The sequence below is a fragment of the Callospermophilus lateralis genome, chromosome 6 (genome assembly GCF_048772815.1).
Source record: "Callospermophilus lateralis isolate mCalLat2 chromosome 6, mCalLat2.hap1, whole genome shotgun sequence".
Classification (NCBI taxonomy): Eukaryota; Metazoa; Chordata; class Mammalia; order Rodentia; family Sciuridae; genus Callospermophilus; species Callospermophilus lateralis.
In genome coordinates this window covers 116,317,125-116,343,298 of record NC_135310.1, presented here as the reverse complement: position 1 = coordinate 116,343,298, position 26,174 = coordinate 116,317,125, and the positions used below count along the sequence as shown (strand labels likewise).

The 26,174-nt window shown below is 40.9% G+C and overlaps 1 protein-coding gene across 2 annotated transcripts in view; it reads right to left on the bottom strand.

Moving 5' to 3' along the window:
- Positions 1-26,174, bottom strand: part of Btbd9 (BTB domain containing 9) — a 398,183-nt gene that overhangs the window by 60,478 nt on the left and 311,531 nt on the right. For both annotated transcript variants that reach the window (XM_076858778.1, XM_076858777.1), the window contains exon 9: positions 17,137-17,244. In XM_076858778.1, the coding sequence (XP_076714893.1) occupies positions 17,137-17,244 (108 nt within the window). The remainder of the gene's footprint in view (positions 1-17,136; positions 17,245-26,174) is intronic.

The window sequence follows — 26,174 nt, the reverse complement described above, 5'->3', positions numbered from 1 at the left end:
GCTGGCAGCGCCTGGAAACAGGCAGAGGCTGTGATAGAGGGGTAGCTGGATGGTGCTGTGGGAAACTTTGGAGTCCTCAACGTTAGATTAGCACAGGGTTGGAACTCAGAAGATTCAGAAATGTAAAACAAACTGTAACTAAGGTCCTAGGAGCCCCTCCTTCTTGTCCTGCCCCCCACACCAGAATACCTAGAGAAAAGACTCTGTACTCAAAGCTCAGCAGTCAGAACTGCCAAATCCCATAGTCCAGGAGCTCCTGAGGGAATTAGGAAGGGAAAAGGAACAATGTGAACCAGGTGCTCTCCTCTAGCGGAGCACTACCAGTGCGAGCCGTCCTCCTCTGCCTGAGACTCACCCCCTCAGAGGAAATTGACACTAAGGTAAGCAAGTGATTTTACCCAGGCTTCTTCACCAAAGGAAAGCCACAAGGTTTCCAGGACAAATTTAACATGCAATGTTGCCTAGAGGTAGAAGGAAGAACAAGATGACCACTCCTGAGGCCAAGACCGCTGACCTCAGCACCAGGAGGTCAAACACTCTTGTGCTCGGTTTAGCTTTGTACTGTGGGCTCTGCACGAACTCCTTCTGAAGCAGCTGGTAAATGTGTGCAATTCCAGATGATCACCACTCTGAAACTGCACTTTCAAACTTTGTAAGAAATGTTTATTACTGATACTCAGTGCATAATTTACAACACCACGGTGAAATTCACTTACATCCCATTTCAAGGGATCATGAAAAGAAAATGACAACTGTGGGGAAAATATGCTTTATGGATCTTGGCTTAAAACAGAAGGAAAAACACACACACGTGCAAGTCTCTCTTGGTGGAAGGAAATAGTCTAATAAATGGCCTAATGAACAGTGTAATGATTTTTTCAAAAGTAGGCAATAGGAAGGAAAAAGGAAGAAAAACAGAGGCTAATATGCTCTTGTAGCCTGGATAATGAAGCCCTAGATAATCTAGACCTGACCACTGGTGTAGAGGCTATACTTTCAAAACCGATTTTCAAAGTATCAATTAAGATACAGCTAATAGACTGGTCAAATTAATATTCTGGGAAGAAGTGTTAATAATGGCAGGATAGGAAATCATATTAAAATCTAGGTGGAGGGGCTGGGGCTCAGCAGTAGCACACTTGCCTGGCATGTGTGAGGCCCTGGGTTCAATTCTCAGTACCACATATAAATAAATAAAATAATAAGTCTGTAACAACTAAAAAATATTTTTAAAAATCTAGGTGGACTTCTTTGTAATCTATAGTTTTCATCACACCTCTGAAGATAAGTCTATTTCTGCCTTGTACCTTTATATGGCTTTGAAATCTGAAGCTCACAGGTCCTTTGGCTGGGAAGCTGCCAGTTGTCCCAGATAGGACATGGGCCCACAGAGGTAGGAAGGCTCAAAATGCCTTTTTTTTTTTTCTTCAGAAAACCTCCCTAACTGCATTCCTTACTTTGATCATGTCTATACCCTTACTTGTGTCAGTTTTTTTCACTATAGTCTTTTAGGCCGTGCGAACTTCTGGGGGAAAATGATTTAGAATCGGGAGACCTGGGCACTAATCTGGTCCTGCCATCAGACAAGAGGCTGGAAAGTACTTGCACCTGCTGTCTCAGCTTCCCATCTGGGAGATGGGGCTCAGGCCAAGATCACCAAGGCAGAGAAGATGATGAGTTTTAGTTTCAGGCAGCATCCCAAGAGGGGCCAAGAGAGAATATGAATGGAGACAGCTGAAGCCAGAGAACAAGACAAGCTAGACAGAGTCAAGAAGAGTGTCCCCTTTAGCTCTAAAAGTTTTGTTGTTTTTTTTTTTTTTGGAGTGGCTGTGGCTGATGCAATCTAGGTGTATGTAATCATTTGGCTGCCATCTAGCCTGTCCCTCCTCCCTCCCCACCTCTAAGCAACATTTTTTAAAAATTTTAATTAAATATACATGACAGCAGAATGCATTTTGATTCACTGTACGCAAATGCAGCACAACTTTACATTTCTCTGGTTGTACACGATGTAGCCATGTAGTGTTGCTCCACGTGTGCAGTCATACATGTACCTACGGTAATGATGTCCATCTCATTCCCCTGTCTTTCCTACTCCCATTCCCCCTACCCATCCCTTCCTCCCCATTGCCCCATCAAAGTTTCTCCATTTTTCCCATGTCCCTCCCATTATGGATCAGCATCCACTTATCAGAGAGAACATTTAGTCTTTGGATTTTGGGGTTTGCCTTCTTCACTCAGCATGATATTTTCCAACTCTAGCCATTTACCTGCAAATGCCATAATTTTATTCTCTTTTAATGTTGAGTAATATTCCATTGTATATATACACCACAGTTTCTTTATCCACTCATGTATTGAGGGGCATCTAGGTTGCTTCCACAGTTTAACCATTGTGAACTGAGATGCTGTAAACATTAATGTGGCTGAATTTCTTTATTATGCTGATTTTAAGTCTTCTGGGTATAGACCAAGGAGTGGGATAGCTGGGTCAAATGGTGGTTCTATTCCCAGTTTTCTAAGGAATCTCCATACTGCTTTCCAGATTGGTTGCATCAATTTGCAGTCCTATCAGTAATGAATGACTGTGCCTTTTCCCCCACGTCCTCACCAACATTTATTGTTCTCTATATTCTTGAAATATCTGCCATTCTGACTGGCATGAGATGAAATCTTAGAGTAGTTTTGATTTGCATTTCTCTAATTACTAGAGTTGCTGAACAGTTTTTCATATATTTGTTGATCGAATGCGTATCTTCTTCTTAGAAGTGTCTGTTCAGCTCCTTCGCCCATTTATTGATTGGGTTGGTTGGTTTTGTTTTGTTTTTTTTTTAAAAAAATGTTGCTTAGAGGTGGAGAGGGAGGAGGGACAGGCTAGGGAGTGATGGCAGCCAAATAATTATGTACACCTAGATTGCATCAATTAAAATTTTTGGGATTTTTTTGGTGTTAAGTTTTTTGAGTTCTTTATATATCCTGGAGATTAGTGCTCTGATGTGTGTATGGAAAAATTTGCTCCCAAATTGTAAGCTCTCTATTTACCTCACTGATTGTTTCTTTTGTTGAGAAGAAGCTTTTTAGTTTGAGTCCATCCCATTAATTAATTCTTGATTTTATTTCTTACGCTTCAGGAGTCTTGTTAAGGAAGTCAGGGCCTAATCCGACATGATGAAGATTTGGGCCTTCTTTTTCCTCTATTAGGCGCAGTGTGTCTGGTCTAATTCTTAGATCCTTGATTTACTTTGAGTTTTGTGCATGGTGAGAGTTAGGGATTTATTTTCATTTTGCTATATGTAGATTTCCAGTTTTTCCAGTACCATTTGTTAAAGAGGCTATCTTTTCTCCATTGTATATTTTTGGTACCTTTGTCTAGTATGAGATAACTGTATTTATGTGGGTTTGTCTCTGTGTCTTCTATTCTGTACCATTGGTCTATATGCCTATTTTGGTGCCAATACCATGCCATTTTTGTTACTATAGCTTTGTAGTATAGTTTAAGGTCTGTTATTGTGATGCCTCCTGCTTTACTCTTCTTGCTAAGGATTGCTTTGGCTATTCTGGATCTCTTATTTTTCCAGATGAATTTCATGATTGCTTTTTCTATTTCTATGAGGAATGTCACTGGGATTTTGATTGGAATTGCATTAAGTCTGTATAGTGTTTTTGATAATATGGTCATTTTGACAGTATTAATTCTACCTATCCAAGAACAAGGGAGATCTTTCTGTTTTCTAAGGTCTTTATTTATTTTTCTTTAGCATTCATTGTAGAGGTCTTTCACCTCTTTCGTTAAGTTTATTCCCAAATCGCATACAAAAATGTATTTTAAAAAGAGTGCATCATGAACAAGTGGGATTCATTCCAGGGATGCAAGGTTGATTCAACATATGGAAATCAATAAACATAATCCATCACATCAATAGACTTAAACATAAGCACCGCAGTCTGGCTGGGCACAATTCAGGAGCCACTTGTCAAAAGAAACGAACTTTATTTTTAGAACCACACACGCCAAACAAAATAGCTCCTCAGGAAAACCTTCAGAGCCCAACTGCCACCACCGGCTTCCCACAAGCCTTTCAACCTCCCCCACTCCTCCTGCTCTTGAGGCCGATTGGCTGGGTCGCATGGGCGGAGCAAAAAAAAAATCCCCCAATGAGCAGCTCCATGGTCTGAAAGGGCGGGGAAACAGCCCAATGAGCATCACCGCAGAGGAGCCAATCAGTTGGCAGCTAGAAGTTGCTGGGGCCGCTGTGAGCCAATCATCAGCTGGCAGCTGGAAGTTTGCTGGCAGCTGGAAGTTTGCTGGGGCCCCTTCGGCTGTGGCTCTCAACAGATAAGAATCATATGATTCTATCAACTGATGCAGAGAAAGCACTTGACAAAATACAGCAACAGCCTTTCATGTTCAAAACATTAGAAAAACTAAGGGTAGTAGGAACATACCTCAACATTGTAAAAGCTATCTATGCTAAACTCAAGGCCAAAATCATTTGAAATGGAGAAAAACTGGAAGCATTTCCTCTAAAAACTGGAACAAGACAGAGATGCCCCCTTCCACCACTTCTATACAACATAGTCCTTTGAAACTTTAGCCAGAACAATTAGGTGAAAGAAATTAAAGGGATACGAATAGGAAAAGAAGAGCTCAAACTATCACTATTTGCTGACGACATGATTCTATACGTAGAGGATCCAAAAAACTCCACCAGAAAACTTCTAGAATTAATTAATGAATTCAGCAAAGCAGCAGGATATAAAATCAATACCCATAAATCAAATGCATTTCTATATATTAATGATGAATCCTCTGACAGAGAAATTAGGAAAACTACCCCATTCACAATTGCCTCAGCTCTAAAAGTTAATCTATGCACATGCTGAATCTCTGAATTCATATCAACCCTCTTAATTCCTCCCTTCCTCTTTTCTTCCTTTTTCTTTTTACCCAGGAAGAAAACACAAACCTCTTGGCACTCTGGGATAGAGCTGAGCTAGCATAAATCATAGCATGATTACCAGGACAGAGCCTTTTGCAGATTTCTGACTATAATTTAGTAAACAGAGGTGGGTCACTTAAACTCCAAGGCCTTTCCTTCCTGTGCCTTTGCTTACTATCAACAAATGAGTTCTGTTTCCCTTTTCTGTAGATGCTGGTATTCATTTTTAGATGCTTATGTATGAGCTGGGAGTGTAGCTCAGTGGCAGAACATGTGTTTAGCATGCATCAGGGCCTGGTTTCGATCCCTAGCACTGAACAAACCAAAGCTGGGTAGGATGGTACATGTCTGGAATCCCAGCTATCTGGGAGTTTGAGGCAGGGGGATCACAAGTTCAAGGCCAACCTGGGCAATGTGGTAAGATCTGTGTGGACAGGTACTGTGGTGCTCAGCGGCTTGCCTACACTAGGGCTGAGGGGCAGGTCCCACGTCTGCATTCCTTTACTGGCAATGCTGCCTCACAGAAGGGGTGAATCAAGCCTGGCTCACAGTAAGGGGTGCTGACTGGGTACCTATTGCTGGGACTGGAACCTTCTACAGCCATCCTGAGACCAGAGGAGGTAGGAGAGCTCTCCAGGAGTTCAGAGCAACATCTCTTATGTGCCTCAGACTCCTACCACGCTGGAAGAGGGACTGGACTGCCTTGGCAAGAGATTTTTGAGTCCCTCTCCAGAGTTTAAGGTCAGCTCTTATTTTTTAACCTTTTACTCTGAAAATTCAGAGAAGCAATTGAAACATATTAACCTGACAAACTTGGGATTTTAAAGCAAATCAATTTCCAAAGTGAAAGGGACACAGCTGGCAAACAGTTCTAAAAGCACTTGGCCTCTCCATAAAGTAGAACTTTTGTCTCCTAAGAGTGGTTAAAAAGAAAGGTAATGGACATCTAGCCAATAACCAACCTCAAATGATAAACTGTTACTGGGGATCCAAGTCATTAACTTGAGGGGCAAGGAGAGATGTGGAGACCAGAGAAACCTGAACCTCTGGCAACGATTGAATTAAAATCTGTGGAATAAGGCTGTAAGTGAATCAAGGATGACAGATCAATGACGGATTAATAAAGAGGGGAAGTCACATTCATAGTCTACAAAGACTAGGTAGGGAAACATGTATGTTCTCACACAAACCCTTCCTTGCTCCATGTGATCACATCTGAACCCAGATGTACAGACTTCTGTGACAAAAAACACTTACAGGATGTCTAGACTGTAACCAGATAAACAAAACCAGTGGGTCAGCATGAAGGGAGACTGTGATGGTGCTCGGGCAGCCATAAGTTCAGACAAATGACCTCTGTAAGTGCTAGGTCCTCGCCAGGCTGCCATGGATAAGAGAGGAGGTAGAGACACCAAACCTCTGCTCTCATGCAGCTGACCTTCTAGGGGGAAGAACAACAGGAGCTTAACCACCAGGAAAAGAAATGGTCACTGCAAGCTACAGTATGGGCTGTGACGGAAAGAAGCTCAGATCTATGAGACAGAGCAACAAAGTGGTCTGATGGGGATGAGTGGAAGGAGTACACTTTCCTCAGAAAGCGGCCCTTGAGCTGAGAAAGGATAATGGAGGTTAACCAGACAAAGGGCAGGTGCATGGGCCCCAGAGAGAGGCCACCATGACAAGGGCAAAGCCTCTGTCTGTGGTGGGGAAGAGCATGATGCATGGTGGGAAGGGAAAAGAACCCGGGAGACGGGAACGTGGAAAATAGGGAGAGTGGGGTGGTGAGCCTGGAGTGGCAGGGGAGGCACTGAAGGCACGTGAAGAATTCTGATCTTGATCCGGGGAGCGATGCAGACAGTGAACGATCCTAAGCAGGGTGAGGCAAAGTTGCGCTGGAGAAGTTTCCTCTCGCTGCAGTGAGTGAAGACAACTTGAGGGAGGCTGCTCGAGTGGAGAACAGCGGAAGAGAAGTGATGGTGGATGGACTAGTGTGACCCGATATGTTTTTGTCATTTGAAATATGATATTAATATGAAAGTTATGTCTATAATAAAAGAAGAATCTTCCTGACCATGTGCATTTTAAGGGTGCTTACACAGTTCACTAAGAATTGAGGTATGTTTCATTTTTTTTTATAACAGGCATGGAAAAAAATATTACACTTACAGAATAACATGGTTCCTGGTTAAGTAAGGAAGAGGGAAACGAGAGCTCTCAGATTCTCCTTCCTCCTCATTTGCTACCCAAGAGGACTTTATGCCTTCCAGATTCTTCACCTATCAAGTGTTCTGGGTGGGGGAGCCTCCCCCGGGGGGTCCACAGGACCTGCAGATAGCTCTAAATTTAGAACTCAGGAAGTTCACATATTAGCATCAAAATCCATTTTCCATACATATTCCAAAGTATGGGTATGGGGGTTGTTATATGAACTGTCCCTCAAAGACTCATGTGTTGAAGGCAGGGTGCCCAATGCAGCAATGGCGGGGATTTGGGGAAGTGAGCAGATCATGAGGTCTCCAATCTCATAGTGGATTAGTCCACTGAGGAGCTCATAGCTGAATGGACTAGGAGGTGTAGAGACGGTAGGAGATGAAACACGGCTAGAGGGAGAGGGTGTCTGGGGGCATGCCCTTAGGAACTATATTTTGACCAAATTATTTCCTCTCTGCTTCCCAGTCGCCATGAGATGAGCAGCTCTGTTCACCAAGCCCTCTCCACCACAGGACCATAGCAATGGTGCCAGCTGAAGTGGGCTGAAACTGTGATCCCAAACCAATCTTTCTCCTCCAGCTGATATTCTCAGGTATTTTGTCACAGCGATGGAAACTTGACTAACACAGTGGTTCACACCTGTAATCCCAGCTACTTGGGAGGCTGAGGAAGGAGGATCACAAGTTTGAGGCCAGCCTAGATAACACAGCAAGACCCTGTCTCAAATAAATAAATAAAAAAAAAAAAGTCTAAGGATGTAGCTCAGGTATACAATGTTTGTCAAACATGTATGAAGCCCTGGGTTTAAACCCTAGTACAACAAAACAAACAAACAAACAAAAAACCTTCTGAAATACAAAAGATAAGTCCCCTCTAAAGGTTGAAGTACAAATGACAGACTCTATTAATGTTTCCTACTCTAACACAGTCTTCTAGGTTGAGGATGTGGTTCAATGGTAGAGTGTTTGCCTAGCATGTACAAGGACCTGGAAGTGATCCCCAACACTGCTAAATAAATACATAAACAGAATATTCATCTGTTCAAGGCAGTTCATAGTTCATGAAAAAGAGTTTGATTAACAGGTGTCTCCAAGCCTGGTCAAACATAGAGATGCCTTCCACAGGGCAGGCTCTGATATCTTGTCACTAACACAGGGATCTGCCAAGTACTAAAACTGACCTCTATGAGTGTGTTACCTGAATTTTTTTCCTTCTCTTTCTTTCTTCTTCTTCTTTTTTTTTCCATTCGTCTTATAGGGACATGTTTTTTAATGCTCAAATTCTAAAAGTCTTGACAAAATTAACACCAATGTTTGCCCTTTAAATAAAATTCAAGAAAGAACATGACTGTTTTTTCATTATTGTCAAATGCTGTGTAGAAAAATGGAATTAAGCATGGAAAGAGAGAAATAAAATCTCCATCGAGCAGTTTAAAAGTGACAATTACACAACCAGAGTCTATTAATTGGCTCACACTTCCAGAAGGAACAAGTAAACACACTCCTCCAGCCCTGCAGGAATGAGAAAGCTGAGAAATTACCACAGCAGAAACTCACAAGAAAACAGTGATATTTCAGCACAGGAACTATGTGACAGTCACGAGCTTCAATCCCTTCTTGGAAACTGAACCTGACACTGACTGTGAACTTCTCGTCAGCAGTGTCGACAGTGATGGCGTTTCCTCCTCTCAAACCCACGGGCTCTCTCATGCATCATGTTAGTGACACCAAGCCCTCTACATACGACCTCCAACCACATGGCTACCAGTGACCTCCTGCAACAGGCCCAATGGCTTTGTGCTGTTGAGTGTCAGGCTAAGAAACAAACGGGTAGAAAGAAAGCTTTCTCAACTGTCACCAAAAACGGGAAAGAAGAGGCAGAAACCAGCATTCAGAGTCAATTGTCTAGGTTTCAATGTGCCATTTTTCAATCTTGCTGCTCTACAGAAGGGTTTACTGAGCCTCTAACTCTCCACCTTGAATTTATCCTGTTGTCCTCAGCCACTTCAGCACTGAAACATGATTCCTCTTTCAAAGGTTCCCAGGTGAATAACTAGCACTACCTACAGAATCAGGACCCACAGTGCTGCCCTTCCCCAGGCCACTTACTGACTGTAAGGGACAGCACAGTCAGCAAGAGGGCTCAGATATGAACACAATCATGCTGACGCCTGGACAGCAGACGAACTGGCCCCACCTGCAGGTCTCTTAGGGAGGGCAGAGGGGAGACACTTCCTAAGTGAGGATGCTGTAGAAACTGCGTGCTCCCATGGGGTGCCCCCACCTCCCCCAGACCAGGCCCCTCCGTGAAGGGACACTCGGATGGAAATGGGTTTCTGGAGTCCAGGGGAAAGGCAAAGAAAGAAGTGCTCCAGGAGAAGCGGCCCTGGGGACCCTCCTGGGAGAAGCATGAGCAGAATGCGGTTCAAGTGTCCTTTTCAGGGAAGCACAGCCTGTGCCGGGGGTAAGTGGCATCAAGGTCCTGAAGAGCTACTGGGCTCCTGCCATGTACAGCACTTATTTAATTTCTTTGATTTACTGCTGGCAGTGAATAAAGTGTGCCACTCTGCTGGCATATGCTACTCAAGTGATGATAAGGACAGACATCCACAAAACATCAACAGCTGCAGCAAAGAAAAATTTTTCTTCAAATATGATTTTTTAGACTTTAAAATAAATATATGTAAATTAATAAAAAAATGTATAAAATTAGAAATAAGTTCCATAATCCTGCTCCACAAAGGCAACCATTAGTCCTAATTTGGCAAATTTCCTTTTGGTTTTCTTCTTTCATCATTTTCCTCTACTTTTGATAATACTTCTATAATTTTGTACCTTGTTTTAAAAAATCTCATTATGTAAGTATTTTTCTTGAGTTATTAAAAAGTCTTTACAACATCATTTTTAATGAACACTTAGTTGAAGAAAAAAACTATTCAGAAGGGAATCTGGGTGGTAAATCTGGCAGGCAGACAGAACATTTGTGAGAAAATTAGAAGTTAATAGCTAGAGAAACTAGGTAGTTCTAGATTATGACCAAAGAACTCTCAAGTGGAAAAGTCAAATTTTCATTATTACCCAATTCTTTAAAAAAATTTTTTTTAAATTGTAGATGGATACAATGCCTTTATTTTGTTAATTTTTATGGGGTGCCGGGATTGAGCCCAGTGCCTCAAGCATGCTCGGCAAGCGCTCTACCACAACCCCAGCCCTCATGATTACCCAAGTCTTCGTACCTAATCATTTACATTTGCCAAAATGTTTGCCAAGGACACAGTCTGGGAGGGATGATGGCTGAGGAAGCTCACACTTTGGCAAACATTATCCAGCAGGACCATGGCAAAGGGACAAAATGATTAAAAATGCGAACACAAATGATGTCAATATGTGAGGAAGTACACTTTGGAATGAAACAAGACAACTACCTAATGTGGCAGAGGTACAGCCAGGCACTCAGGATTATCAATAGCTGACTATAAGTCAGTCCACGCAGTACAACTTTTGGAAATCCAAGTGCAAGATGGCCTATACTGTGGGCTCATCTACCTCTCTCTCTCCTACTTCCTGAAAACCACTGCCTGCCTTCAAAGAGATACAAACGAATACATTTGTAAAGGTACTGCAAACTGGAAGGGAAGCCATCAAAGATTTTTAGTAATTTCTAGAAGGTGGCAGGCAAATGAAGTATCACTCATTCATAAATTGACAACCGGGCAGACTTCCACAGTGAAGCAAGCTGAGCAGGATGTAGGAAACTCCAAAAGCTGAGCAGGATGGAGGCATAGCACTGTGAACTTTAAGACCACCAGAGATAAAGAGATGGTTTTAGCGGCTTCTATAGAGAAAAGTAAATTACTATAAGGACTAAGTATTAGACTGATATCAGATTCTCATCAGCAACATTAGATGCTAGATGGTAATAAGTCCAAGATTTCAAACTTCTGAACACTATACACAAATTATGATCAAGATATGCAAGAATTCTGAAAATTTGCTTTCCATATACCTTTTCTGGAAGAAAACAAAACAAAACCTACAGATTTACACAGTGCAATGGCCAGGAATGATCTTTTCTTAACTAAGTGATCAGACTCAAAAGACCCAACAAGCCACACTTGGCTGCAGGTTCACCCAGGAGAGAGAATGGAAACATGGCAGCCACCAGGGCAGCTTCAGGCATTTCTTCCCAGTGGAAGTCTTTCTAGCAGTCTACATAATTGTCCTAGGAGTTACTCTTTTTGCCCTGCAGGTGATAATCAGGTAACAGTGGATAAGATTCAATAATGGGCAGGTGTGGAGACACTATGGTTTAGAAGCCTCACATTCCAAATAGAAACCAATATCCCTTGTAACCATTCCATGAGCACAGATCCCAGAATCGTATGGAACATGTGAATTTACAAAAGTTTTCACACTCAGGAAAGCCCAAAGCTGTCTCTTGACCAGATATTTACAGTCTTCCCAGGATAGATGCAATTAGTGACCAGGACAATTTTTATCATAAGCAGTGCTACTGAATAACAGCTAACGTTCCACTTCTATTAGATTTTCAGGGAAATGGATCTAGAAAGCAAGGGGACCCAAGGTCAGTATGTCATGCAAATGGAAAAGGATCCTGTTAAGCCTTTACTACATTCCACAATACACACACAAAAATAAATAAATAAATAAATAAAAGGAAGGAAGAAACAAAAAAAGGAAAAAAATCCAAGAAACAATATTGCCAATCTAGAGAGGAAAGAGAAAGGAAGTTTAGGACCACAGCTGTAGAGTAGGTGTAGGAAGCAATCTTCTCAAAATTAACCAATGAATAAACAGTATGTTTTAAAAGCTCTATAACAGGAAAAAGAGGCAATTAGGAACTTCAGGAAAACAAAAAGCTATTCAACATGTGGAATAATTCTGACACTCATAAGAAAATCTGATCTATTAGATCTGAACAGGGTACAATTCTTCCCAGAGGGGCTCATGCTTAATGACATAGAATATTTCTCTCACTGCATATCCAATTACTAGATATGTTGTGAACAAACAATGTTATATAATCAGAATATTATAATGAGCTCTCAGTTGTTTTCCCTTTTCAGGATTATTTTATAGTTAACACATGGAAAACTTCAGCATAGGTTACAGAACAAAATGTATACATCATAAACATTTTTTTCAAAATTTTTCAGTTGTAGTTGGTACGATATCTTTATTTATTTATTTATTTATTTTCATGTGGTGCTAAGGATCGAACCCAGTACCTCACACGCGCAAGGCAAGTGCTCCACCACTGAGCCCCAGCCCCAGCCCCCACATCATAAACCTTTATAAGGTCAGTGCGGTTGGACAGCTTACAGCGGATGGGAAGTAGGAAGAAGAAAGACAAACGGAAATAGAGGGGAATAATTTCTTCATCAACATAGTAGGAAACCAGAAACTACTGTCCACAATTGATAGATGAAAAAAAAATAGGTTTAAGTATATCATTTAATTTTAAAAGGCAAATAATAGAACTAAAGTGAAAATCATAACTAACAAAAATGAAGAGTGCTGAAGTGAATTACAGCAAAAGTTAGTAAAGCTGATAATTTAATTATTAGAGGTTCAAAATATTAAAATCAAGAAGTTACAAAAACTAAAAACAGAAAAAAAAAGTCAGAAGTAGTTACCTCTAAGGAGTGGAACAGAAGATGGGAAGGTAAAATTTTACTTTTTACAAAATGATCTCTGCATTACTTACATTAATTTCCATGTGTGTGTTTGCGTTTATAACTTAAGAGCTGAATAAACAGATCAATTGTTCAACAACTTAAAGGACAGCAGAGAAAAGAAGTCAATGCTTGGAAAAGCAAAATAAGGCTAAAGTGTACATTATTATATTAGGTAAGGAAAGAGAGGTAAAAATTAATTAAAAAAAAATAGTACAGGGCTGGGGATGTGGGTCAGCAGTACAGTGCTTATCTAGTATGCACAACACCTGGGGTTCAATCCACGGAACCCACCCACCCCCCAAAAAAAGTTAATACAAAAGCAAGGTTATCTACAGCAGAAGATGACCCCAGCCTGAATGAAAACCAGAGAAGTGTCAAGTCTAGCAGAAAGGACCTGAGAACTAGAAAGGAACATACCAATCCCAGAGCTCAAGACAGGGAGCCGCTCATTCTGAGAGATTTCTCTGAGGACAGCAGAAATCCGAGCTCTCATCTCTTGACAAGGAAAAATGCTATCAAGAGGCAGAACTATGATCTTTAAATATTCCATGTAATTTTATTTATAACATGACTCACATTCTATTTCAATAAGAACACGCTACAATTCTTAAAGCTAATAAAATCCTCTCTTGAGGTCTGCTCTGGAGTATGTTAGTTAAGAAGTCTTTTTTTTTTTTTAATCATTTATATATATTCTCAGTTTCTTAAGGCCTAACTTGAAAATAGGAAGCACAGTAAATTCAGGATATGCCTGTAAATGTAAACTCATAACCCTGGGTTCCATTGATCCTTATAGGGTTAAAAGGTACTTGTCTTTTCACTACTCTTGTTCTTCTACTGTATTATTTATTTATTAATATGTAAAACACTGCTGGAGCATCTAAGTGCTAAAATACAAAGTTAAAAACATAAATTATTTAAATACATCAAGTAATGGAAGCAAACAAAGATACTGATGACTTAATGCAAAGTTACATGAGAGGAGTTATTAGTGAATGCGTTTTTTAATTAAAAAAAAAACATTTCACTAAATATAACATCATTATAACATGTACCTGGTCAACAGTCAACCAGATCTTGTTAAAAACACACCTGGTATAGCACCTTTGGCAGAGGAAAATAAAAGAGAGAGAGATGAGGAATATATTTTATAACATACAAAATGTCATAAGAGATGGATAAACATCAAAGATGACAAGTTTTGAGGAGGCACAGATCTGGTCCCGGAGCTACACACTCAATGAGCAGGCACTCTGGAAAGACAAATGGATGGCTGGTTGCTCATGGGTCTCAGAGACCCTCTAGTTTCATAAAGAGGGTCCCAGGAGCTTGGGAAAAGTTAACCATTTCATCTGCCCTTTTCCATCATTTAGCCTGGCTTGGCCCTCAGGTAATGCTTTGGTACTAGGAGACAATGTGGTAGACTGGAAAGAGCCCTCAGTTTAAATCTTAGCTCCATTCCTTGGAAAAGATACTCTCTCTGAGCTTCATTTCCTCTTCTACAAAATAAGCTCAATACCCCACAAGCATTTTGTATTCAGACAAAAAGAGATAAAATAATGCAGGTACTGGAATATCAATTAGGATATAATTGTTAGTTTTCTTAAACTGTGGCAGAAATGCCCACAAAATCTGTGCTTCAATGGGAATTTCCTGCCTAGCCAGGAATGGACTACATCCAAATTAGCATACAAGTATCTATTTCTCTTTTCTTTTCCTGTCTACCAGCTAGATGTACGTGATGCTGAGGAGGCTCTAAATGATGGTGGAACTATAAGAAGGGAGATGCGTGGGTTCCTCATTCATCTGTGGAGAATGGCCACTTGACAACCAGAACACCCACAGTGTCTGTTAGATGACTGAGGAATACACTACTGTATTAAGTCACTGAAATACTGAAAATTATTTGTTACAGCAGCAAGTGCTACCTTAACCAACATACACGTGCTTTGTGATAATATAATAGTAATGGTGATGGTGTCAAACATGCCCTCAGACAAGCCATTGTTAATGCTATTTAGAAATCTTGGTCAAGTAAGCACCTGAAAAGATGTTCAACATCATTAGCCATTAGGTAAGTGCAAATTGAAGCCACAATGATATGCCACTTCACCTCCACATTCTGTGATCAAAAAGATGGACAATAACAAGTGCTTGTGGAAAATTAGAATGCCTCATACGCCGCTGGTAGGAACAAAAAATGGTGTTAACTACTATATAAATGCTTGGAAGTTCTTCAAAAAGTCAAACACAGTTACCACAGGACTCAATGGCTATTTCTAGGTTTATACCCAAGAAAACTGAATATGTTCATATGAAAACTTATATATATATATACTATTCATAGCAGCATTATTCATAATAATAAAAAGTTGAAATAATTCAGATATTTACCAACTGATGAATGGATAAAAAAAAATTTGGTTATACAATGGCATACTATTTATTCTTAAAAAGAAATGAAACTCTGATATATGTTACAATCATGAATTAACCTGGAAAACATCACACTAAGTAGAAGTAAGGAACACAAGGTCACATGCTGGCTGCTGGATTGCGGGAGTTGAAAAGAAATGGGGGTGGTGACTGTTAATGAAGAGAAGGCTTCATTTTGGAGTGATGAAGATGTTCTAGAATGTTGGAAGTGATGGCTGCACAACTCTGTGAGTATACTAAAAAGCACTGAATCATACAGTGTAAGGGGTGAATTTATAGTGTGTGAATCTGTTAAAGTTTAAACAGAAAATGTCCCCCTAAGGCAACTGTGGTAAAGATCTGGTTGTCAGTCTATGGTTGCTACTGGGAGGTGGGTCAGGTGGAAGGAAGTTAGGTAACTGGGGGCAAGGACGTGAAGGGAATATTAGGACCCCATCTCCTTCCTCCTTCTCTGCTTCTCAGCTGCCATGAGGTGAGCAGGCCTCCTCAATCATATGTTCCTGCCCTGATTGCTCTACTGTGTCATCACAGGCCCAAAGCAACAAGAGCAAGTGACCATGGACTGAAACCAAGAACCTACACAAACTTTTCCTCCCTGTAAGTTGATTTTCCAGGTATCTTAACACAGCAATAGAAATTGGACTAACACAGAACAATAATGCAATTTAAAAAAGAGCTCGGTGTGGTAGCGAACCCAGCAGCTCAGGAGGCTGAGGCAGGTAGATCGGGTTCAAAGCCAGCCTCAGAAATTTAGTAAGACCCTGTCTCTAAATAAAACATAAAAAAAAGGCTTAGGGGTTGGGGCTGTAGCTCAGTGGTAGAGCACTTGCCTAGCATGTGTAAGGCAGGCACTGGGTTCAAGCCTTAGCACCACATATAAATAAATAAAATAAAGGTATAAAAAATACATTATTTAAAAAAAAGAGAAGAAGGGCTGGGGGTGTGGCTCAGTGGTTAAGCACCCCTGGGTTCAATCCCCAGTACCAAAAAAAAAAAGAAGGAAAGAAAGAAAGAAAAATCAGCCATTTGCTGTCTTGTCTCCCAGATAATATGGCTGTACAAAAAGGCTCTCTTTATATACTGATTCTAGGCTGGTCAGAACCCACAGAATCCTTCCTGCCAGCTGTTCCTGCAACTAGGTAAGCTCAGAGCTACCTTGCTAAGTGCATTAAATGCCTCTGCCCACGAAGAGCCTAAGGCACAAGGCTTTCCTTAATTCTGGTAACTGCTAGCTAACACGGAGATGAGATAAATTTTTAGCTAACTCTGAGACTGGTATGAGGGTGAGGAGTAAGATAGAGCCCCAGAATAATTTTTGAAGTATGTATCACGTCAGCAAAATTCTCTAAGGAAGAAAAAAAATATCTTAAAGATGAATAGTGTGGGATGTGGGAAAGATCTGAGAGAGGATTGCATAAGGAAAGTATCTTTCTTTTTCCTACTTAGATATATACATTATTTTCGAAAGTGTGAGTCAAGTTCAAATCTCAACAGAAAGCTTATTTGGTCCTATCAAGTAAATTCCCATATGTACTTAATAGTCAAACTATGGTAAAGGATTATTGTAATACATTTTTTTCTTATATACTTATTTTTTAGTTGTAGGTGGACACAATACCTTTGTTTTATTTATTTATTTTTATGTGGTGCTGAAGATCCAACCCAGGGCCCCCCACACATGCTAGGTAAGCACTCTACCACTGAGCTACAACCCCAGCCGATGTAATACATTTTCAAACTCAAAAGAAGAATATAATTTGGTGGTCCCAGTAATACATACTTGGAACTGCAGACTCCATCATAGAGACTGCTCTTGCCATTGTAATAAATTACTGAAAGGAGGCAACTTACTTGCAGGAGACTTTTGTTCTATCAGCCACCATGGTCCACTGTTGCTGGTTGGTAGAAACCTCAACGTAGTAACTGTAGCTGCGGTCATCACAGTCCCAAAGTAACAATCTAAACAAAGAGAAAACCAAGATTGCTGTAAATGTTCTCACTGGCATGGAGACATAAGCATGGGACAATCCATGTCTATCTCATCCTTCTAACCTGCCTCCTCTGCACATCACAATTCCAGAACTGGGGAAAGAAAGTGAATTTCCCAAAGGTACGAACAGAACAGTCTGCAGCTCGTCTCTTCAGTAGGAGTTCATTTCACAAATCACCCAATTTTGGGTAGTCTCTGTCCACTTAACTGGCATGGTTCTTCAGACTGGCTCTGGAAGGAGATGTCTCCATGTCCTCCTTCCTTATTCACCACTTGGCAGGGTGACTAAACGTAACATCCTGGAGACCACCGCTCATGGAGGAATCTGCTTTCTAATTGATGATAACTAGCATGCCCCATGACCTTTATTTATCATGTTTTAGGTTTCTTCTCATTCTCACCTGTACATTTGCCTAACTTTGGTAAGATTATCTGATTTGGAGATCTAGTAATCCCAAAGGACCTGTGGCAGGGTTGTTCCAGGATCTTCCCAAACCTGCAGATGCTCAAACTACTTAAAAAAAAAAAAAAAATAGTGGGGACTGGGGATACAGCTCAGTTGGCAGAGTGCTTGCCTAGCTTGCACAAGGCCCTAGGTTCAACCCCCAGCACCACCACACACACACACAAAAAGTGCCATAGTATTTGTGTATAACATACACACATCCTCCTGTACACTTTAAATTATTTCTAGGTTACTCATAATACCTAATACAAAGTGAGTTCAACGCAAATAGTTGTTGCATTGTATTTTCTAGGGAATAGTGACAAGAAAAAAGTCTGTACATGTTTGTTACACATATATGGAGGATCTTCTACATAGGCGAACATATATTCACTAGCAAAACTTCCTTAAATATTATTTAGGAAGTTATTTTTTGGGTCCTTTTCTTCTTATCCCACTTTTCTACCCAGACAAGAACTTGAGCATTGACAATATTATTCCATTGTTGTGAAGCTCAAAGATGACAAAATTTATCTATTGATTTCAGAACTGTGGTTACCTCTGGGGAAGGTATTGATTGGGAAATGGCATGAAAGAAACTTCTAGAACGCCAGAAGTATTTTAATTTTGATGTGGGTAGTAGTACCTGAGTATAGACATGTAAATATTCATTAAGCTACACATAAATTAATTGTGCATTCTGTATTATTCTTCAATTAAAAAGTAAGAATAAAAAAAGCAATATGGGATCTACATTTTGCTTCTGACAGTTCTGCAAGGAGATCTATGATTTCTATCATCTATGTTTTTTATGATTCCAGCCTTAAAAGTCCTTCCTATGTAAAATTCACACAGTATCTTATTGCTTTATAAGTTGGTCATGGGCATTTGCTTCCTTCACCAGCTAGAACAGCAAGCACCCTGAAGGCAGCATATATGGCACACTGAGTTCTAGCTTCCTAGTACCTGGCCCAGTGTCTCACACAGAGCTTATGCTCAACCAATGTCTGGGCAAATACATTCCTTCCAACAACAGTAATAATGACCATGAAAGACAGTACTTCCTTAGTGCTTACTGTGTTTCAGTCCCTATGTTAAGTGTTACACAATTTGTCTTATTAAGTCCTTCCAAATATCCTCTTAGTGAGTACTATTATTCCTGTCAAATTATACAGATGGTGAAAAAGGCTTAATGCTATCAAATAACTTGTCTAAACTCATGGTTGCTGAGTGATTGATAAGGATTCCAACCTGGTATCCTGAATCAAAGCCCAGTTCTGTTATTCTGCTGCCAAATGTTTTCTTTATTCCCAGTCAGAATTTTCAACCTGCAACTTATCAGTTTATAAAAGTAGTTTGTATTACATTCCTTTAATTTATAATTATGATCAATGAAAAGGCTTTGCGAAAGTTCAGTTTAGTGTCCCCTACATAGCTATTATTGAGGATTAGGACTGCCCATGTTCCCCTCTCCCATTAGTTCTTTGTTTTCAATTGTAACGCTGTTTGCTATCAAGTAATATATGTTTGCTACTGAAATTAGGAAAGGACTTCAGACTGATTAATCATTCTCTTCATTAATAGCTCTGGTAACAGGTTTGCTGGGAGACAATGTTGAGACATTTTCTCATTGGGATTCTGGATTACTTATGGACAGCCAGATTTGTCAACCTTTCAGATAATCAAGAGTTAGTACTGCTACAGAGTATCCAAACAAAAACAATCAGTCTCTTTAGAAATAGAATCCAACTAGATCTCAAAATATTTCATTGAAAAAGACTGCCTTGAGGATAGGGGCTACAGAAAAGATAAAAAAGGATGACCAATTATGAGTATCATAAACATTCCAGTAGAGAATCTTGAAAGGATAACACACTAGAAGAATTTTTAAGTGGCCTATTCTATAAAGTCCTCCATTTTGTTTTAAGGCAAATCATTATTTTAAAATGAAGATCATCTATAATTCTAAGAATACTGTGAACACAAATACAAAGTGCCTATTATTTGTAACTTGCTTATTTTGCTTAACAATCTATTATGAACATCTTTTCGTATATTGAATATTCTTATACATCACATGTGCTGACTTTGTAGTATTTTATTTTTTGGACATCTCAATTTATTTAATCAGTCTCTTATTATTAGGTACTTAGGTAGCTGATATTATTTCACTGGTATGAAAATTCTGTGATGAGGGCTGGGGTTGTGGCTCGGTGGTAGAGCGCTCGCCTAGCACGTGTGAGGCACTGGGTTTGATCCTCAGCACTACATAAAAATAAAATAAAGATATTGTATCCACCTACAAAACTAAAAAAATAAATACTTAAAAAAATTCTGTGATGAACATTCTTAGCTAAATACATGAGCACTGCCTTTGAAAGTTTCTGTAAACAAAACTCCTAGAGTAGGGCATACAAACATTTTGAAGCTTTGGTATGTATCATAAAATAGCTGTATATCTTTCTTCTCCCCAATCCCAAACAAAAATCTATAACAAGTTGTACTCACATCACCACCAGTGTGTAACAAATACCCATATATCATCACCAATATTGTGGTGAGGTTTACAAATACTGCCAATTTGATAGATGAAATATATTTAGCTAATTTGCAATTTTTTACTTATCATTGAACTTGAACATTTTACCCATTTCCTACTTACATTTATCCTTTTGTCAATGACTTACAAAATGTCCTCTATATCTAAAGGATATTAATCCACTGCCTAGCATAGTTTGCATGCTGAAGATATTAATTTTTATTAGCCTGGACTATCGATCTTTACCTCAATAATTTCTCCTGGTCTAAATTCTTTTTTTCTGAACAGCAGCCAAGTGCACATATTGGTGGAAATCTTGTTCTCTATTCCTCTATTAGGAGTCCCTAGGGGCTGGGAATGGGGGGTCATGGTGACTCCTGAGTGGAAAAGGGACACTGATGGATCTCAGGTTATCAAGACCATGGCTCAGACTCACCTACACAGTGGGGTTTTTGGTGAGATTCTAATTCATGTGTCAGAATGCATATTTGCTTGGAATTTAGGCTTCACGGAGAATAAAAATCTCCTGGTTGATTCAAGCAAAAAAGCAAGTATAGTTTAAGTACACTCAAGGAAAACTGACTCCATCTCTTTCTCCATGGATAGGAATTTGGTTCTGATACGGCACAAGTGGAAGGCCCACCGACAACCTCCACTTCTTCTCCTGCCAGCAGCACAGAGTTGCTGTTCTTACGTCTTTGTACTTGCAGTGACAAAGAGACACTGCTGACCTGTATCCAACTGGGAATGTCTGCAGGGAGCTTACCCAGGACAGACATCTCGATGATGTGTGTGTGTATGTGTGAGCTCTTTAAACAGGCCCCATCTCTCACACACATCCACACACCTCCACCGTTCAGCAGAAGCCATTTCCAAAAGGAGCTGAATAATGAACACCACTGGCCAAGATCTGTTGAAGCAGATGAAGAGTGTTTAGCTAGGGCCACAAACCTCTCTACGGAGTGAGCACTGCATGAAATACCTGGTGATACTAAACACCATCTCCTCCATCTTTCCTCTTTCTTACTGTGGTGTTTCCCTAAAAGCAGTGAAGTGCTAGGTTTTTTAAAATTGATTAGCAGATGTGATTTTGCTTACATCCTCCATAAATGCTCTGGCTGGCTGCATATCATTGATTACTAGGGGTTCAGTTTACAGCAACTAATTGCTCTCCTTGCTGGTGTTTTGATACAAAATTCAATAGTGAATATGATTTCAAAACTCTTGTCTTTGCGGCTTGAGTCAGAAGTGACTCGAGGCAAACCCAGTGGACTGAGTTTTCCCTTCTTAAAATAATTGCTCTCTCATCAGTCTGTGAAGAAAGTTTCCAAATTGTAGCATTCTAATTGGAAAGCCTGCATTATGCATGCGATGACAAACCATGTTGTGCTGAATGGCATTTTTCCGTCCTTTCTTAGGGGATTAATTCTATGCCAGATTGTGAACAATGGCTGAAGCCTAACGGTTGAGATCAACAGCTTCTCCAATGAATTGGGGCCTCTCAGACCAGGAGCCAGGGCCTGTTTTGCTTGTTTCTAATTGTCCATCATTTGTGGGAGACTCCACTGAAAGCCCTGGGGCCAACACTAATCCTGTTGTGAATAGTTTTTTCCTTTGGGTGAAAAACAAAACAAAACAAAAAAACACCAAAGAAAGATCAACTACCAGGCTGTTGGTAATGCTGTAATAGCATCATCAAATCCATTTCTAATATTTCAGTCAAAGTTAAAGATACTCCAAAAAATATGCAGAAGTGGGTGGGGTTGTGGCTCAGCAGTAGCGTACTTGTCTGGGGTATGTGAGGCACTGGGTTTCATCCTCAGCACCACATAAAAATAAATAAATGAATAAAATATGCAGAAGACTCTTTGTTAAAGATCCCTTGAATTCTTGAGAAATTACTGTTTTCCATTCAACAGTCCAAGAGTTATTGTCCAAGAATTATTTACTAAGTACCGACTATGTAACACTCAGACAAGTCACTTAACTTATTTAAGCTACTTACTTCGGTTTCACTCTTGGTGACCTTTAGTGTCTGGATCTGGTTTCCCAGGGCTCTTGCAGTTCTAATGGTTTATGATCCTCTGCCATCACATGAGCAGTAGAGATTTTTTTTTGGTGTGTCTGTACATTACAGAGTAGCTCTCCTCCTTGGGAACAGTTTCCAGCCCAACTTCAAAGCAGATGAGGGGAGTTCCTGAGCTCAGCCTGTCCTGTAGACCTGACTGCATGCTGGGAAGCCACATGACCCATGCTGGGCTCATCAGACTTCCTTTCTTATAATTTGTGAATTATGTAGGATTTTAGCTTAATTAGTCCTGCTCCCTTAAACAAGATAATGAGAACACAGGCATTCTGGGGTGGCCCTCTCCTATCACAGGCTCAAGGAAGCAAAGAAAGCCACCTGAGTGAGAAGCAGTGAAGACAGTGCAGCTCAGGGAGGGCGGCCTGCACCTTGGACAGATCCCCAGGTCTGCCTTCAATCCCTATGATGGCCTTCAGAGTCTCTGCCCTAGTACTCCATGGGAAATCATATTCACTTAAATAATGTCATTACTTTTAGCTTAAGCCATTTTACTTGGTTTTTGTTACTTAGAACTGAAAGGGCCTAAGATAAGCTCCTAGCAGAGTGTACTGGAAAGCAAAGGTACTCAGCAAAGAGCAGATGCTATGCCGACGAGAATGGCGGCGATGCCTGGACAGCGACAGGACCACGGGGAATCTCATTTGGACTTGCAGTCCTCCAGCGGCTCTTCTCAGCTGGACCTTGCTCCCTACCTGAGGATGATGCTACCTAATCGAACCTTGTGACAGCTGACAGTAAGGAGGTAAATAACGGGGTGGCGGGTGGCGGGAGGACTCCCTGCGGGGGGGGGCAGTTTTTTCACTCAAGTGTGAAAGAAGGTGCTTTGGAGAAGGGGGAGAAGGGGAGTGGCACACTGCAGAGTGGGCCCTACAGTTCTCGCTGGGTCAGCAGGGCCACAGGGAGAAGGTCTTGCAGAGGTGGGATAGTCCCCAGAGTTCATCACTCTCCTCACAAGGGCATGGGGCCAGAGGGCCCGGATCAGGGTCAAGAATGAAGGACCAGGAGGATTTCTGACTATTTCTGGGTTGGGGAGCAGGGTGGACAACCTTTCAGAAGGGAGGACCTAGAGTTCACAATGTAGAAGAACAGAGGCCACAGACGTGATGGCGAGGGAGAAAGGTAACAAGCTCTGGTGACACAGGGAAACGCCAGCACTTCCGCTTCATCCAGCAGAGCCCAGATCTTACTCTTCTAATAGAGAAGCAGAGAGATAACATGTGAGGGGCACCGTTCTACCCCCTGCTTCTGCAAGGCAGGAGAGGTAGTGGGTAACAACTGCCAGAGGATTCAATACAGCTTCAGGGAAGCAACTCTACCTGTGAGAAACGGGATTTTACCAAACATGAAAGGGATCCTTACTGTCAGCTGTCACAAGGTTCGATTAGGTAGCATCATCCTCAGGTAGGGAGCAAGGTCCAGCTGAGAAGAGCTGCTGGAGGACTGCAAGTCCAAAATGAGATTCTCAGCAGGAGACCAGAGTCAAGCAAAAATGCTTTATCAGAAGTGTGCGAAGGAGATCAGGTGGCTGCCCTGCAGATTCCAGACAGGAGGACTCCTGAGGAGCTGTCACCACAGGGGCCCTGCCTCTAAGTGGACCACGACCTTTCAGGGCAAAGGGGATACCTGTCTTCCTCCAACAGCAGAAGGAGGGAATTACAGATTGTTCCCCAGATGGAAAGGGTTCTTGGGAACTACATTAGTTGGAGGACATCAGAGAGTCTAGGTATTATCTGATAGTTTAATTATTCAAAACTGGGATGTTGCATTAGTCAGCTTTATGTAACTGTGATAAGATACCTAAGATAATCAACTTAAAAGGAAGAGTTTATTTTGGTTCATGATTTTGGAGGTTTCGGTCCCTATGGTTTGGTAGTTTTGCTTTGGGGCCTGTGGCAAGGAGGTGCATCGTGACAGAAGCGTGTTTATAGCAGAGAAAGCTGCTCATCTCATGGCAACTAGAAGCAAAAAGAAAGAGCAGGGAAGGGGTTGGGGCACAGTATAGCCACCAAGGGACACTCTCAGTGGCTCTCTTCCTCCAACTAGGTCCTTCCTCTTAAAGATTCCACTCAATAGCGCCAAGAACTGGGGACCAAGGCTTTAACGTGGGGGCTTTGGGGGACATTCCAGATCCAAACTATGACAGAGGTGGAGGGTAATTTCTCCAAGAAAGTAAGAAATGATGGCACTGGCCAGAAAAAAGGCAGGCACAGGCTCTAGGTTGTCTGGATGTGTAGTTTCTGTGTTTAGACCCTGACGCTCCAGGAGTAAAATGAAGTGAAGAAAGTGTTTACTTGGTCTCCTGTGCAGACTGCCTCACTGGGAGGAGGCAGAATAAAAGGAGGGGTTGGGTAATCCAGGTAAGTTACTTAAAAGTAGAGAGATATTAATGGAGAGATGCCAGCAGGATATAGCTGTGTGTAGCTAGATGAGGCAGAGCTTTCCAAAACCTTGAGACAATATGAAGCTATCAACTCTTAACGGCTACTTGAGACCATCTTTTTACTCCTTGGTGGGATATTAAATTTTGTATTTTAAGGTTTAGGTGACAACATAAAAACTATCCGTGTACTATCCAACAGCATGGCTACAGCTGAGATTTTCAGCAAATGCCAAGTGTGGAATGAACGGTGAAGGACTAAGCACCATCCAGTCTCACACACACACAGATCTCACCAGTTTCAAAATGTTTTTGGATTATATTTGGAAAAATTATAATCAATACATGTCCTGCTTCCAGTGCAAATCTATTTTTTTAAGTTCCTGGGTTAATTTTCTTACATGAGCAAAACACTGCCCAAGTCACTGTTTACAGACTAGTCAATCACTTAGCAAACCCTTATTTAACAAATAAGTTTAAGTCCAGGCTAATAATCTAGATTTCATACTACACAGTTCAATTTGAAGAAAATTCTTTCATTTTATGCTTTGTGGATATGTGAGAAAATTTTGTTCAGGCCAAACAGTCCTTGAGATTAAAAGCAGTTTTCTTACATTTCTGAAGGTGACTTTCCAAATATAGCCATTTCTTAAGCAAGACATTGGCAACAGAAGTATCAGGAACTGATCAAATGGTCTTGTGATATTTTAAAGGTGAAGTCTCTTTATGTTACAGACCTTTCAGGCCGTGACACAGTGAGCAGGTATGCAGCTTTTACAGATCTTCCCCTGTTTAAATTTGGCATTATCTATCTCCCGTTTCTGCAGCAATGCTATCTGCCTTGATCCCAGCAGCCTCCTCTTCATGGCGCGTGCACACAATCAGTGAGACCTGTCTGATTTGGCTCACTGGCAGGATCAGAAAAGTATATGTAAGAGGCAGAAATGGCAAAGTCCCGCCCAGACCACAGGGCTTAGCTTCCCAGGTATTGAGTTCAGCTCACTTTCAGCTTCATTTACTAGAAAGATTATTAGTCACTGTTGTGACTTTAAAAGGCCAGAATCAGTGTCTTTTTACAGCTCAAAGTAATGTGCATTAGTGTGAACTTTTCTGTTCCCTGATCTTAATTCTGTGAAATTATTGGGAGGTGAGAAGAGACAGGCTCAATAAAGAGCTCAGGAACCACTAAGCTACAAGTTGAGTACTACGTTTTTTTTTTACCACCTCAACCTCTATTTAATATATGTGACTTCTGTGGAATAAAATGGACCCGCTGAGGGCTTTCATCCAAAAGTTTGGGGAACACAGTCACCTGGCTCCAGGTTCCCTGCATATCATCATCCAAGGTCCTCTCCCTTCAGCCTCCAGGACCAAGACCATTCAGGAGGAATCACCTGACCATGGTTTCAGAGTACAGGGACCGTACATGGTGAATGGACTTGGGGTTCCTCA